This window comes from Anopheles coluzzii, chromosome 2, assembly GCF_943734685.1.
Source record: "Anopheles coluzzii chromosome 2, AcolN3, whole genome shotgun sequence".
Classification (NCBI taxonomy): Eukaryota; Metazoa; Arthropoda; class Insecta; order Diptera; family Culicidae; genus Anopheles; species Anopheles coluzzii.
In genome coordinates, this window is record NC_064670.1 from 1,589,474 (window position 1) to 1,604,416 (window position 14,943).

General features: G+C 49.3%; 3 protein-coding genes across 7 annotated transcripts; 2 read left to right on the forward strand and 1 right to left on the reverse strand.

Annotated features, from left to right (window-relative positions):
• Nucleotides 1-532: 532 nt before the first annotated feature.
• LOC120952835 (trichohyalin) lies at nt 533-14,774 on the reverse strand. The gene is made up of 3 exons (XM_040372372.2): nt 14,459-14,774; nt 1,996-2,370; nt 533-1,919 (listed from the first exon to the last, which is right to left on the reverse strand). Exons 2-3 carry the CDS (start codon nt 2,273-2,275, stop codon nt 673-675), a joined length of 1,527 nt encoding a protein of 508 aa, XP_040228306.2. The 5' UTR covers nt 2,276-2,370; nt 14,459-14,774; the 3' UTR covers nt 533-672.
• On the forward strand, nt 3,484-5,550 carry LOC120952840 (peptidoglycan-recognition protein LB). Its single transcript, XM_040372377.2, has 3 exons — nt 3,484-4,062; nt 4,800-5,123; nt 5,193-5,550. Exons 1-3 carry the CDS (start codon nt 3,978-3,980, stop codon nt 5,399-5,401), a joined length of 618 nt encoding a protein of 205 aa, XP_040228311.2. The 5' UTR covers nt 3,484-3,977; the 3' UTR covers nt 5,402-5,550.
• On the forward strand, nt 6,357-14,473 carry LOC120952832 (glutamic acid-rich protein). Of its 5 annotated transcripts, none has more exons than XM_040372361.2 (9): nt 6,362-6,741; nt 9,806-11,052; nt 11,302-11,434; nt 11,737-11,826; nt 12,109-12,739; nt 12,998-13,036; nt 13,286-13,539; nt 13,612-13,825; nt 13,895-14,473. In XM_040372361.2, exons 2-9 carry the CDS (start codon nt 9,999-10,001, stop codon nt 14,090-14,092), a joined length of 2,613 nt encoding a protein of 870 aa, XP_040228295.2. In that variant the 5' UTR covers nt 6,362-6,741; nt 9,806-9,998; the 3' UTR covers nt 14,093-14,473. The 5 variants fall into 5 exon arrangements, with proteins under 5 accessions (XP_040228299.2, XP_049462166.1, XP_040228295.2 ...); XM_040372362.2 differs by having other exon boundaries at nt 6,362-6,619; XM_040372363.2 differs by having other exon boundaries at nt 6,362-6,619; nt 9,811-11,052.
• Nucleotides 14,775-14,943: the final 169 nt, after the last annotated feature.

Genomic DNA, 14,943 nt, shown 5'->3' on the forward strand with positions numbered 1-14,943 from the left:
AAGTCGTTGTAACGTAAATTATGATACGTAAACACACCAATAGGCAGGGCTAAACAAACATTATTTGCGGATTTCGTATCTCCTCTAGACATAGTTGTGGTGTGAGCAGTCCAGACCGCAAGGGGTAGACAGGATGCGATGCAAACTCCTCCTCGATCATTCATCGTTATCATAGCACGATGCAGCTCCTCCGGTGCCAGAATCACAGAATGCAAAACTGTAGTGTCCCTGTCAGTACCATAACCATAATATCGTGTGCGCTTGGGCATGTCTGTACTCTGCAGCAATTGTACGTGTGCGTTTACGTGGCCAGGAACTGGTTGGGAGGGAAACGTCCTCACGTCGGACCTCTCGTTCTTCTTCGCTCAATCCTTTCATTTAACCCCGCCCACACAAACACACACGCGCGAACATTCATATGGTATAGTCTTTTTGAAAGGTCAAATTAACGTGATCCGGGGAATGTGTGGGTTGATGGATGTAGAATTTAAAAAATAATAAAAAAAAATCTGAAACGCATAAAACGTGAGTGTTCTGTATAAAATAAATATATTGTTTAAAAGGCACGCCACAAATTATTACTATAAAAATTCTAAAAAAAGTACATATTACTCCTTAAGCTCGATTTATCGTCAGAACAGCGTCTTATCGTGTGGTATGGGATGTCATGTTTCAGCACCAGGCTACCTTCTTCTTGCCAAACCGGGGCGCCGTCAAACCTTCGGGCGCCCCAACCGTCCCGCCGTTCGGCCTACCGGTGCGATTTTCAGTCAGTTTCAGCTCCTTGCAATAATCATCAAAGGGAAAGATGCTGCTAAACGTGCTGCTCCGCTGCGAACTCTGTGTGGAGGGTCGTCTCGGAATCGGGTGTCCTCTATCCGGGCCATCGCCACCACCACCACGCTGCACTAGAAGGTCCCGCAGTTCGCTGTTATTGGACGAGGTAACAAACTCATCGCGCGATTTATCGGACATCAGCTCCTTCAGCCGCTGATTGGCCCCCTCGATGGCTTTGATGTGCTGCTCGCGTACATCGATAAGCTCGCGCTGCCTTTGCGTACAGTCGACCAGCTTCGTTTCGAAGTCCATCAGCCGGTCCTCTAGCAGGCAGCGCAGCTGCTGCTCTCGAATGATCGCCTCGCTGTTCCATTTGTCCTCACACTTGGCCAAACTGTGTTTCGCCTCCGACTCGTACATGCCCTCGATGGTCATCTGCTGCTCCACCTCCAGATCGTACTGGAGCTGAAACTTGCGCCGCAAGTACTCGATCCCTTCCGCACTGTCGCACGATGCGGGATTATCGCTGCTGATGCGTTGCAGCAGCTGAATGTCATGCTGCAGATCGTTCCGCACCGCTTCCGAGCGCTCGCGGAGCAGCATCTTTATGCGCCTTAAGTTATGCATCGCCACCACACGGTCGCGCCGCACATCGTTGTACACGCGCAGCTGCTCCAACTCGTTGACCATCTCTTCCTTTTTCGTTTTCAACCGCACCTCGTACATCTTCAGCTCGTTCGCTTCCTGTTCCCGCGACTTCAGCTCCGCCATGTGCATTTCCTGCATGCTGCGAAGTTCCTTCAGTTCCTGCTCGCGCATTCGGTTCTTTTCCAGCATCAGCTCCTCCCTTCGACGGACCTCCTCGGACAGCTTTAGCTGCCGTTCCTGCTGCTCGCGGCGATCCTTTTCGTCCTGCAGTTGCAGCTCCACCTGCCGATCGATCCAGTTCAGCTTGGCCATCGCCTGGTGTGTCGTTTTCGAGTCCATTATCACTGCGTCTTTGTCAAAGCCCAGGCGCCACTTGCTGTACAAGTTTGCCTCCAGGTCCATGCGCTTCTTTGCTTCTTCCGCGCTGTGCAACCGCGATCGGATTCCTTCCAGGATTTCGGTTGAAACTGGCTTCGGTTTTGGGCGAGATATATCTGAAAAGCAAAAAAACAGGGAAATTTTGAATATCCACGGTAGCTCTACCGTAACCGCAAACAGTGATTCGCGTACTTTCCATCTCCTTTTGTAGCTCCTCATTTTCTTTCTGTAAAAGTTCCTTTAGACGGGCACGTTTCGATTCCAGTGCTTCCTGTTTCTTCTTCTCATCCTCACGCTTCCGGAGTGCTTCTTCTGCTTCCCGGTAGTACTTGGGCGTGGTCCATGACTCGTACCGGCTCGTGATGCGTCCCCACTGGTCGTAGTACCGTTCTACGGCGGCTGACTTTTGGTACTTGATCTGTTCCGCTTCCCGTCGTTTCACCAGCGCTGCCTGTAACTTTGCGCTACGCATTCTTCTGTAGAGCCAACTAACCGAACGATATCGATCGTTTGCACTCGTGATGATCTCGATGGAGGAAGTGTGCAGTGGTTACTATTCAGATAAAGCTAAAAGAGAAACAGAATAGTCGAATATCATCATTATTGCTGTTCATTTCTTCTCCAAAGTAGTTGAAATAATCGATCATTTAAACAAAAACAGAGCTACCTAACTGTATCGATCTCAAAACAATCTTTTCAATTGGCCGCTGCTGCTACACGGTAGCGCCATCATTGATAATGTGGCAAATAAATCCCACTTTTGATAAGAACTAAATCAACAAGTACCCTCGCGAGATGGTACGGTCAGTTATGATTCATTTTGTATTTATTTTTTATTGTACTTTACCGCCACGCTTTCGTTTACTTTCGCGAGCATATACATACATTTATAAGGGTAAACAACACAACCGGCGATACTCTACAAACACAATCGAGCAAAAAAAAAAACTGAGTTCCCCCGATGTATCTCGCGTGAGAAGTTCCACCCCTAATGGGTACAATCATAAGCGGTACATTCCCTCCCGTCGCGTAAACAAATGACCAGAAATTAGTTTGTCAAATAATACGCACTTTTATTGTAAAAAACACACTCTCATTTATAATACTAACAAACAGTTTCTTTTAAAGAGCATCGGTCTTCAAATCGGCCATTGAAAATATGATCAGGAATCATGCAATCGAACGCTGTGTAACATAGTCCAATCTAAGCGGTAGGTCAGTTAATAGCCAACATGAATCATTGGCCGGAATTTTCCGATCCTCGGCACCTTATCCTTTACTGAGCACATGGTACAACACAACTATCTCCGAGCGTCGTATCACACACAGCCCGCGGTGATTCCCCGCAAACACAAACGAGCGTTGGGAAATGGGCGCCTACATTCACGACCCACCCCATCGACGAGCCATTCTCCAATCGGTTGAACCTGTCCGATCTCTCACAGCCCAAACCCCTTCCATCCCGCCGCAACCTGTTCCGTGTTTCCCATTCCTCCCTCTAATCGGCCACTTGACGGGGATCTTCATTGATCTCTTCTGCTCTCAGTAATCGCGCCATTCTCGCGCTCACGGTGCACACATTCCGCTTACACAACGCTTCGCTCTATCCGGTGCTCCTCATTCATGTTGTGTTGTCTCTGAAATTGGTAACGCAGCTCGTGTTGTATTTAACGCCAGCCGGTTGCTTTCGTCCGCCACAGTATCATTTCAACCTGCGCCGGAGCCATCCGCGATAATAAGTGCGCGTACTTGAGTGCGTACCACCGACCAGTTGTGCGCCATCCCGTGCCGAACAAAAACAATACGTTTCGTGTTTCCACGCTATCAACAATCGCGTCGAGACCACGCGCGACACTGCTCTCTGTACGCAAATAATTCGATCGAGTGGGGCTGCTCTTTGGGTTGCGTTGTCAAGCTCACGCGCAGGCTACTAGATACCGCACCTGCAGACAGACATGAAAGTGCAATCGGTAACCTTCCCGTGGTTCTTATCCCGACAGTAGTGACAGTGATTTATTTGCTGAACGCACCAACGCACACAACACCGTACAACAAATACCTCACGAAAATACTGCTTATAAAAAAACTCCAGTGGTGGTGAGGAGAAAGATTGTCCAAGAAGCGATTTCGGAACGGTTTAACGCAGAAGTTGGTGCACTAATTGTTGCCGCAAAATGGACTTTGTTAAAGACTTTTGTTACTACTTCGGCGTCATAGCATTTACCCTATTTTACGTTGCGGTTGATAGTAAAGCATGTGGTAAGTGTGTGTTTTTTTTTGTTTTGTTTGTGTGTACGAATCAAATTTACCTTAATGGACAGCAAAAAACAAGCTTTGGCCACACACTGTGTCATTGTGTTTGCGGCCTGCAAAGTGGAAGGCTAGTGCGAACGGTCATCATCTCTACGTCACCTGTGTGTGTACAAGTTTTAAAAATCCCCTGCACTGAAGAGCCCTGGCTGGTGGGTTCATTTTACCACGAAGAATGCAGGATTAAGTGGTTGAGGAATTTGTCATTTTTTAACTCCTGCTTAGCAGACTCACTTGTTTTGTTTTTGCTCCTTTTTGCAAGAATACATTTTCATTTCTTTTCAATGACCTTTGCATACTATCGATGACGTCCAGCGATCGACCGACTGAATTGTAAATGAATTTCTTATCACTGAAATACCATTTACGTTGGCAACCAGCTGACCAAACATTAGATTATAAATTGGCAGTACGTTGTTGTGTTAACTTCCAGCTACTGCCCCCGGTAGTTTACTCAAATGCCAGCATATTTAGAGCCTACTGCCAGTTGGACAGTTTAATCATGATCGTGTACGCGATCGTGATCATTGCTTCCGTCATTCAGCTGCAAGCTGCAGTCATTCGTGATGCGGTAATGGAACTTTTTTCCCTTTTCCGACGATTCCGATACTACTACTGAACCAACAATGACGTACGGAGCAAGTACAAATTACATCCACGCTTAACCCTCATCTATTGTTTTGCAGACCCGGTGCCCTACGTGACGCGAGACTTTTGGAGTGCTCTGCCACCGAAACAGATCGAACACTTCGCCGGTCCCATCCCGTACGTCATCATACATCATTCGTACCGGCCGGCGGCATGCTACAACGGGCTGCAGTGCATCGCGGCAATGCAATCGATGCAGAAGATGCACCAGGACGTGCGTCAGTGGAACGACATCGGGTACAGCTTTGCGGTCGGTGGCGACGGGCGCGTGTACCAGGGCCGGGGATTCAATGTGATTGGGGCTCATGCGCCCCGATACAACAACCGCAGCGTTGGGATCTGTCTGATCGGTGATTGGGTTGGTAAGTGAGAAGTGGCGCCGGATTGTCGGTCAGCAGGACAGGGCACTGACGATTTCGATCTCTTTGCAGCGGATTTGCCACCGAAGAACATGCTCACGGCCGCCCAAAACCTCATCGAGTATGGTGTCCGGAATGGGCTGATTGCACAGAACTACACCTTGCTGGGGCATCGGCAGGTACGCACGACGGAATGTCCGGGTGATCGGCTGTTCGAGGAGATCAAAACCTGGCCCCATTTCGATCCGATGACGGACATTGTCGATCAGAACAGTGTTTGACAGTGGCGAACGGAACCGGCCCCTACATGCTACAAGTATTGAAGAAACTCTTAAATAGCTTATTAACGTGCGCTACCTCTCCTTCGCATACGGTAACCATCATGTTCCTAAAGTGTGTGTTTTTTTGTAATAAAACCATTCAAAATATATCCAACGAATAGTAACAAAAAAGGATCACTTTTACCATCTGTTCCCGCTGGCATGTCCTTGCACGAATCAGAGACCCTATTAACAACAACCACCAAGGTCTTACACACATCGTATGTTAGGTGCTGTATCACGTAATTTATGTGCCAGCTTCTCGTCATCTTGCTCTTGGCCTCATTGCTGCAACCGGAATCGAACTGAGGCATCCCTTTTTAATTTTAACTTGACACGGTGGCCACTGCGTACAAAGGCACCAAATCAGCTGAGTTTGGGGTGCTGCGGCAGCGGGTTCTGTCGATGCGTAACAAAAACAAAGCAGCAAAACAACTACAACAAAAAAAAACAGCCCCAGCCTAATGTAGGGTGGCGCTCGTGCATGCCACAATCGACGATCGGTAAACAAAGCAAATCCTAATGATCTTCCTAAACGATGTTTCGTGACGTGTGCCGGGAGGCTTGTTGGTGTTGTGAATTCAACCACATAAGAACGAGAGAGAATGGAGAGAGTGGAAAGAGTTAGAGAGAGAAGGAAACCCCACAGAAAGGGAGCCACGATCACGATCGTGCGAAAGAAAATGGACATAATTTCTCATTTTTTTGCCCCGCTTTTCCGACACGCCCCATCCTACTCGCATACCGCCGAAAATGATCCCACACCAAGCGACCAAAGTAAGCAAGAAGAATTTTAATTTTAGCTTTGCGCGTGCATTTCTTGCGCACAACAGCAACCACAACTCGATCGGTACGTGTGTGTGTGTGTGTGTGTGTGTGGGCAGCAGATACAGGCAGGCAGGTTAAGGGAAAACTGTGTTCGGAAAAACCACCTTATAACCGTCGTCGTGTGCGCCAAAATACACGGCAGAGCGTGCAGCAACGGGGGAAACTCTCGTGATTTTGGGCGTTCGGGCCGAGGGTTTTTTTTGGGGCAAATCTCTCGCAACCATTTTCGCGACCGTGCGCCGCGATCGTGCGTGCGTGAGAAGCACCAGTCGTCAATGGTCGGTCCGCCACCGACGTACGCAGTGCAACCACTCCGGAGCAGTGCCGTGCTGGGGGTGCATTTTCCGATAGGTACAGAGCAATAGGGACGAAAGAAAAAGGAGAAGAAAGGAGCAAAAAGAACGGATACACACGGTGCGACAAACCGTCAGTCACGTCATCGGTATTCCGAGCAGTCTCGGGCTTCTTCTGTGGTAAGCGGGGTAACGGGCAAGCGGGTTGGAAATCTTTCCATTCCGAACGAACCGAATCCCGTGGCGGCGGTGCTGTGATGTGAAGAATGTGATCTTTGGAGCGTGGTGGAGTGGAGTCGTTTCCAGGGGCGGGTTAGCAAAAGTGCGTGTAAAAGACCCTCCACCGATTGCTCTCGTGGTGCAAAAATCCCGTGTCGTAACGCACCGTCGTGTCGTAGACGTAGCTACGACACACGAAGGTGGAGCCAAGAATTTCAATTTCACCTGATTCTTCACGCAAGGGAAAGCGTGTGTGTGTGTGTTTGGTATGCTGTTTTGTGTGTGTGTGTGTGGTATGATCTCTTGATCGGCGTGTTGGTGAATGTGCGTAGGAAAATTCGCACAATTCGATCGTTTGATCGTAAAACAAAACGTAAAAATCACTATCACAGTGCAAACTGTGCCACTCAGTGTGTGTGTGTGTGTGCTGATGTGTAATTTTTCCCCAAAACCAAGGAAAAACGTGGGTTTGTGGCGACGTGTGACGACGGTGCATCCGTCGTGTGCGCAGCAAGTACGAGGCGAGAGGGAGGCGTATCCGTCGTCTTTGCGGGTGCGGAATTCGACGTGTTGCTGACCCACTTCTGAATGAGTGAAATTTTCGACATTTCTTTCGGAAAAGAAGATTGCAAGTTCCTTTTTTCTGTTTGGTTACACCGTCCCAGTTACGTTGCGAGAGCATTGCGTGTTTTGTTTTGAAGTCTGGTAGAACATTTCCTGATGAGTTCATATTCTTCGTAAAATTATGCTCAAACTAACACACACATCCACACAAATATCTGTCGACCCACACACACACACATGCGCGCACACACACACACACACACAACGTGAAGTGATATCACAGACATACGCACACACACACGCAGATAGAGCGATACCACGGACAGCCATTTCCATGTGACGTCATTCGGGAAAATTTAGTGCCAAATCAGTGCGCCACGACCATGCCCGTGGCCAGACGACACGCAATGTAAATAATCTAAGCTTAAACTCTCAAACCTAACCAGACAACCGAGTCGCGCACGATCCCGAGGATCATTTGATCGTAAATGGACAGTTGTCCCTTGTTTTGCACCCCAAAGTGGGTTAATCCTTCGCAGGCGGGTGCGTGTCCGTTAAACCCCTTTGCGGGTGGGTCACTTTAATTGCTGCTAGTGGCCTTCAGCAAGCACACGGCCACTGCGCCGCCCCAGCGGCCTCCAATAAAACTGTCGTCTTGACCTTTTTGTTTAACATCGTTCCCCCCGACTCCGCTCGATGGACCAACGGAAGAGGAGAAATCGTGCTAGAGGAGGAGCTGGCTGACACTTCTAAATTAAAACTACGTACTCAAATGTTTCGTGCGACGGTGTCCAGTCGATTTCGTGTCTTGATTTCGTGCCTTTTTTCCCTCGCACTCCGGCCATTCTCCCGCGCTTCGTAGCGTTGTTGACAAAGCGAAGTGAAAGACCGTACGCCTCCATTCTATGCGACACGTGTGAGTGTGTGTGTGTGTGTGGGTTTGTTTTCTTTTTTAAATAGCTATTCTTCGTAGATTTGAAGCATTTTGAGCAGGAGTTATTCTTAGCAAACTTACAAAAAAAAACAAACAAACAAACATCGCCTCACGTTTCGCATTATTGCACGGAACGGTAGAGCGTGCTGGGACATCCACTGGGAGGTTAGTTCGTCACCACCACCGTCACCGCCGTGTCTAAGGGGTGCTAACAGTAGAAACCTCGTAAAACACAGTTAATCACTCCTATTATATTCATCGCTCAATTAAGATAAGGCAAGGGCTTTACGCTCTACTCGCGCTTAATAATCTCAAGGGTACAAAAGACGCGCATCAATACACAACCGCCAATGTCATGGACGATCAAATGAGGGAGATTGGAAGAAGATACACGTCCGGCTACGCCTTAGCAAAATTAAAATGAGCAGATACTTGCCGCCTTTGCTAAGCAATTGTGTCGCCACGGAAAGGGTGCGCCACGCTTTATGGCGTTTTCCCACGCAAATTTGCTGCAGTTGTTCGATTGCGATAGGTTTGCTGGACTAATGGTCTTGATTTAGGAAATCAGTTCATTAAGCGATTTGATCCGAAGCGTACACGAATGGTACTGGTTAGTGCAGTGAATGGTTTAGGTTTATGCCTGGTTTTAGGTAAACTATTGAAGAATTATACCAACAGCGCAAAACACAACTCCAACCCAACACAAACGCGATCGAAAGCGAGGATCGGGAAAAGGTTACTGTTTGTGATCATTACGTGATAAAATGATAAACATTAACCGATAATGGATTGCAACTTCCAACAGAGCTCAGTGTGCATCATTGACCACCTGTACCATGGAAGAAGATGAAAAAAAAAACAACCAAAAGCTCCCCGTTTACACGATGCAACGACTTCCCTCGATAAGAAACAAACCGTGGCGAATATTTGCACACCCTCCCTCCCCTTCCTTCCTTCCCTACCACCACCATTGGCCAATCACTTTATCCCCGCTTGCGCTCTCCGAAACCACCACGATCGTTTGGTGTTTTATTTTTAGGCAAATGTTGTACACCTTTATTTATACCACATTTCATCTCTGCCATCTCCTGCTTCTTCGTCGATCACCCCCACCCAAGCAAAAGTATGTGACAAACTGATGCTGCAGACGTCATCGGAACGGCTGCGACAAAGCCAAACAGTTTAACACACACACACAGAAAGACATACACGCCGGATGAGCGGGGAAAATTTTAATTGCAAATCCAACCCGCGATCGTCTTGCTTGCTTGCGGGCTGACAAGAAGATTGGTCGATTGGTTTGCTCTAGCTTCTTGTGGCTACAATGTACAATATTACGTTTCTATCCTTTCTATCTCGCTCTCTCTCTCTCTCTTTTGATAACACACCCATACACACCTTCTATACAATCTGATCATTATGATGTTTTTTTTTTAAAGCCACTTGCCATCCCAGATGAATCACAGATATTTTTAACGGACACATTCATACAAGTTGTTTCTAAATTAATGTGTTTATTTTTAAAAGCAAAGCATTCAGCATTCATAAACAAAAAAAAAACCACAACGGTGCCTTTGGTGAAAACGAACGGTAGCAGCGATAGTACATTTAGAAAACAGTGCCACAAACAATTGACCGTGAATCAGAAGCAGCGAGAGCAAGCTTGAGTTTGTCGCCCACCTGACTCACAAGTGCCCAACCTGACTCCAACCGGTACATAATGCCGGTAAACAGCCGTCCCCCGTGGCTGAAGGATCGTCTCGAGACGGTAAACAAATCCGTACCGCCGGCCTGGGCTCGCAAAGCCAGCGTCACGCCCGCCACTGACACAAAGGAATCGTCGCCCTCGTCCAAAGCGAGCGCCACGGAAAGCTCGTCGGCGAAAGCTTCGTCACCAGCGGCCGCCACCACGGCCGTCAAGAAGCCGGCTGCCAGCAGTACCGTGCCGGCCAAAGAAAATGGTGACACGGCGGCGGCAAAGCCCACAACGACGGCCAAGCTGCAGTCGAAAGAAATTAAGGTGCCTGTGGTAGTGGCACAGAAAAAGCCCGTCAATCCTCCGCTCACCAAACCGGCCGAACCGGCCACAGGGCTCAAAAACACGACACCCGTCATGACGGTACACCGGGAGGTTGCAAAGCCGAAGCCCAAACCCTTGGCCAAGGAACCAAAACCCGAGTCCGACGACGACGAGGAGGAGGATGAAGAGGAAGAGGAGGTAGAGGAAGAGGAGGAGGAAGAGGAGGAGGAAGAGGGAAGCACGGAGTACGAAACGGAAACGGAGTCCGAGGAAGAGCCGGCGCCACCGGTGAAGCCGGCACCGAAGAAGCCCGAACCGACGAGCACACTACTGAAGCGCCCAGATGACGCATCATCGCAGCCACCGCCGAAGCTGCCGGTGCAGCTGCGCAAAGTGACGCCAACGAGGAGCCCCGACAAGTCGGACAGCGAAAGCAAACCCTCCTCGAAGTCGGTGTCCGAGAAGTCGTCCTCGCCGGAGCCGAAACCATTTATCAGACCGCCGCTGAAGAAGGTGGTGCGGCCGCAGCAAGATCCACCGCCCAAGGAGCGATCGGTATCGCCCGAGCCGGCCAAAAACTTCCGCGTGCAGCTGCGCAAAGTGCCCTCCAATCTGAAGGCGCCGCGCGTCAAGGAGAAGCTGCCCGAGGTGCAGCTGAAAAAGGTGGAGAAGCCGCTGCTGGAGGACATACCGAAGAAGGAGGAAGCCTATCCGCACAAACCGTCGATGCTGAAATCGGAAAGCAGTAAAAGAAGTAAGTACAGTGCGCTGCTAATGGTCAAACTGAACCTAACCTTGAGCTAGAAACCTACATCCCCGCCCGTCCAAACAAGTGGAGAACCCCCCCGGTGGCCCTTTGGCGCTATTTGCACTGCGGTTATCGCTTGTGAAGTGCCTTTTTTAAGGTGCCGCACCGTCGAGAATGATTCATCGACTCGAAGCGTTCCACTTCCGAATGGTAAAAGTGCCCAAAAGTAACCCACTGCTGCTTGTGTCGTTCCAGTTCCGCCACCACCACCGATGCCAAAGTCGAACATACCGCCACCGCCTCCACCGCCGCCGAGCTTGAAGCCTCCGCCGGACTTTGAAAAGAAGGAAATATCCGACAAACAGAAGGAGATGCTAGACAAGCTAAAGTAAGTGTACTGCCAATGCAGTTTGATAGGCAAAACTGAACGAACGAATGATCACAACTTCATCACCAACCAACTCTGTCCCCTTGTCCATTTGCAAGCCTCTGTCTGTTATCGTCAATGTAATCTTACACTTTCACAACCAACCCTCAAATCCCAATGACACACACACACATACCCACGTGTACTAAAACTCACCCCGTCACTAATAGATCGTGTTCGTGAATTGTTCGTCGTTGTCGTCGTCGTCATAGTCAACTAACAACTGTTACCTTCTATTCTCTATAAATCTTCCATTCTTGCAGACGTCGTCCGCGTCGACGTCCGGACTGGTCGGACATGATGAAGGAGGTTGAGCAGGGCAGAAAACTGAGACACGTTCAGTGTAATGACAGGTACACCACAGAGACGGCCCACCAACCCATCCCCCGGCACGGCTCGAAGTTTCCGCGATCTTCTTGTTTTCCTTCAATTTTTGTTTTTCCTCCTAATCTGGATGTTCTCGTTTGTCTGCTTTCTGTGTGATTTTGTGTAACAATGCCCCTGTCCTTAGTCGCTCCCAGTAGATCCTATTTCCGTGATCCTGCCCTTCGATCTAGCACGATCGTACACTGAATGATGATGGTTTTTGTTTTTATTTTCCCTCCCTTGATCCACATCACCCATGGCCCCGATAGATCGCATCCGATCATAAACTCCAAATCGATCACCAAGGTCAAGGATCAGTTCATCTTCGAGACGGAAAAGGCTACGGCACACAATCAGCTGCTGAAGCAAATCCAGGGCGGTGTGCAGCTCAAGCCGACCAAGTGTAACGATCGCAGCAAACCGATCCTCGGCGGCCTGCGCAAGTTCCGCCGCCAGATGACGCTCGAGGAGCAGCTGGCCAAGTCGGAGTCGCGCGCCAACCTCGAGGCGCCCCCGGCCGAGGAAGAGGAGCTGGACGAGCTGGACGACATCGACAAGGTGCGGGACGATCTGCAGAGCACCAAGCAGATGCTTGCGCACGAGCTGCGCAACAACGAGGCGCTGGAGCGCGAAAACAAACGGCTCCAGGCCCGGGTACAGAACCTCGAGGCCGAGCTGTCCCGCGAGCGATGGAACCCGCTGAGCGGCGAGGAACGGACCACCGTTACCGGTCCCCAGTCCGATCTAATACAGTCGCTCAAGGACGAAGCACTGGAGGCGCAGAAGCAGTCGCAGCAGCTGGAGGAAAAATATCAAACCGTGGCCAAGGAGCTGGCCACGGCCTACAAGCAGACGGAGGAGCAGAAGCGAAAGATCGCCGAACTTGAGCGCAAACTCCAGGTAATGGTGCGCAATGGCGCACGGGGCGCAGCCGGAGGATGATCTTACACTTTAACAATTGAACCTAGCTACATTTGGATTGGCCAAACAAATTGTCACTAACGGAACGATTCGAAACAGCTAACACACAACAACACAATGTCATAGGAGATTCTAGTATACATTAAACTTTCACTTCTCTCAATGCTTCCTCTTCTCGCTATTGCTTTTCTCGACGCTAATCAATCGTTCTATGTTGCTATCCTTTTTAAACTGCAGTGCTTAACGGACGATGACTTCTACTTGAACGAGCATCAGGTAATGTGGAATGATAAATGGTTTTTGGCGTATCTTTGTGTGGCGTATCTGATAATCGTACTGAATGCGCAAGTAGCTTTGCGTACTGCCACGCGCGTACTGCTTACCGTCAATATAATGCTGATCTTGCAGTTGGAGCATCGGTGGCTTTAGAATAGGGACGATTCGTCTATTTGTGTGTTGTTGTAGCTTAAGCTAATAGATCTGTACGTCAACTAATTCCATGTTTCGGGTGGCATTTGCGCGCAGGGCATTACGGACGATCGCAGAGCGACGGAGTCGGCCCAGAAGGAAAGCTCACCGGAGCTGCAGCCCGAGGAGGAGGAAGAGGAGGAGGAAGAGGAGGACGAGGAAAAGAAGGCTGAAAAGCTGGCCAAGCGGTTGAACCGCGAGGTCAACATGCTGCAGGCCCGGCTCACGAGATTGAAGGAGAAGCAGGAGGAAAAGCATGCCGAACGGCAGGCGTTAAAGTATGCCATGAAAACCAACCAGTATGCCCTCAAGTAAGTATTGCTGGGGAAGGATACGCACGCTTTGATGGAATGACTCATTAATCCATTTTCCCTCGCCTCCAGGGCTGAGAAGAAGAAGTATAAAAAGCTTCAGAAGGAGGTGGAAAAAATGGCCGCCATGATGAAGCTGGAGGATGACGATGATGAAAATGCCGAAGCCAAGGAACCACCGCCGGAGGAACCGGAAGACGAGCAGGAAGAGGATGAAGAGGAGGAGGAAAGTGAATCGGAGGAATCGGAATCGGAGAGCGAAAATGAGAGTGAAAATGAAGCAGAGGTAAGCCATCGGGACAGTTCGCTCTTGCTAAGTGTCTCACACGCATTCTTGTCGCTGTTGCTCTTCTAGGATGCTCCGGATGATAAGAAGAAGATCAACCTTGAACCACGAGTCAAACGGCACGAGGCTCGGCTGGCCTCGCTGAAGAAGGGCAACTACTTGCTGCAGGCCAACGTCGATCGTATTAAGGACGAGATTAGCAAGGTGCGCGAGGAGTGCTGCACGCTGCAGACGGACCTGGACAACGTCATAGCGGACTTGGGCTGATGATGGCGGTCCCTTCCTTCGACCCGTCGCCATCCCCCCCCGGGGGGATGTGCTACCGATCCAATCTTTACCGAAATAGTAACACACAGGACACTAGCTACGTACGAGGGGCTGGTGCAAATGTATCGTTTCCTAGGTACAATGCGGAAACAGGGAGGGAGGAACGAGCCCCCTTCCGCTGGTTCCACCGGCGTTTAGCAAAACCCGTGGCAGCGCTTACACATAATCAAATGGACAAAAAAGCATTCGCTTCTGAAAATATTATTCGCATCAGCCAACCTGCTGACCTGGGTGGCGCCGCACGTAAATACAAGTATTTTTGTACATCGTTACTTTTGTATACACACACACGCATAATAAACTTACCTTTAATGTACGATAGCTGATGGTGGTGTGTTTGCACTCACTGTAAAACTACCTGTAAAAATTAGAGAAACAGTTGCACATTTCTAACAAAAAACTAAAAAGCGAACTAAACTGCACGCGAATCACCGACCGTTTGTTTGTTGATGTGTGTTTTTTTCTCTTGTTTTGGCACGGTAAACAAACTGCTCCGCTGTCAAAAACGACCGAGCCCGAAGTGTGCCGAACGGTGCCGAAATTTGAACTCCTTTTTCGAACGTTTTCGAACACGCACGGGTATCCTTTGGGAATGTTTTAATTTCTCTTCTAGCTCGACGACATCCCAAAAGCGAGTTGCGGAATGATTTTTTTATTTTACACAAACCACTCGTCAGTGAAAAGGTTGATAAAGTGGCTTACTTTGCTTTCCAACCGTTCCGCTGCGTGCGTTCAACGGTCAACGGGAGAAGTACCAAAACGTCAGTTGTGCTGTTGATGTGTGAGTGTGA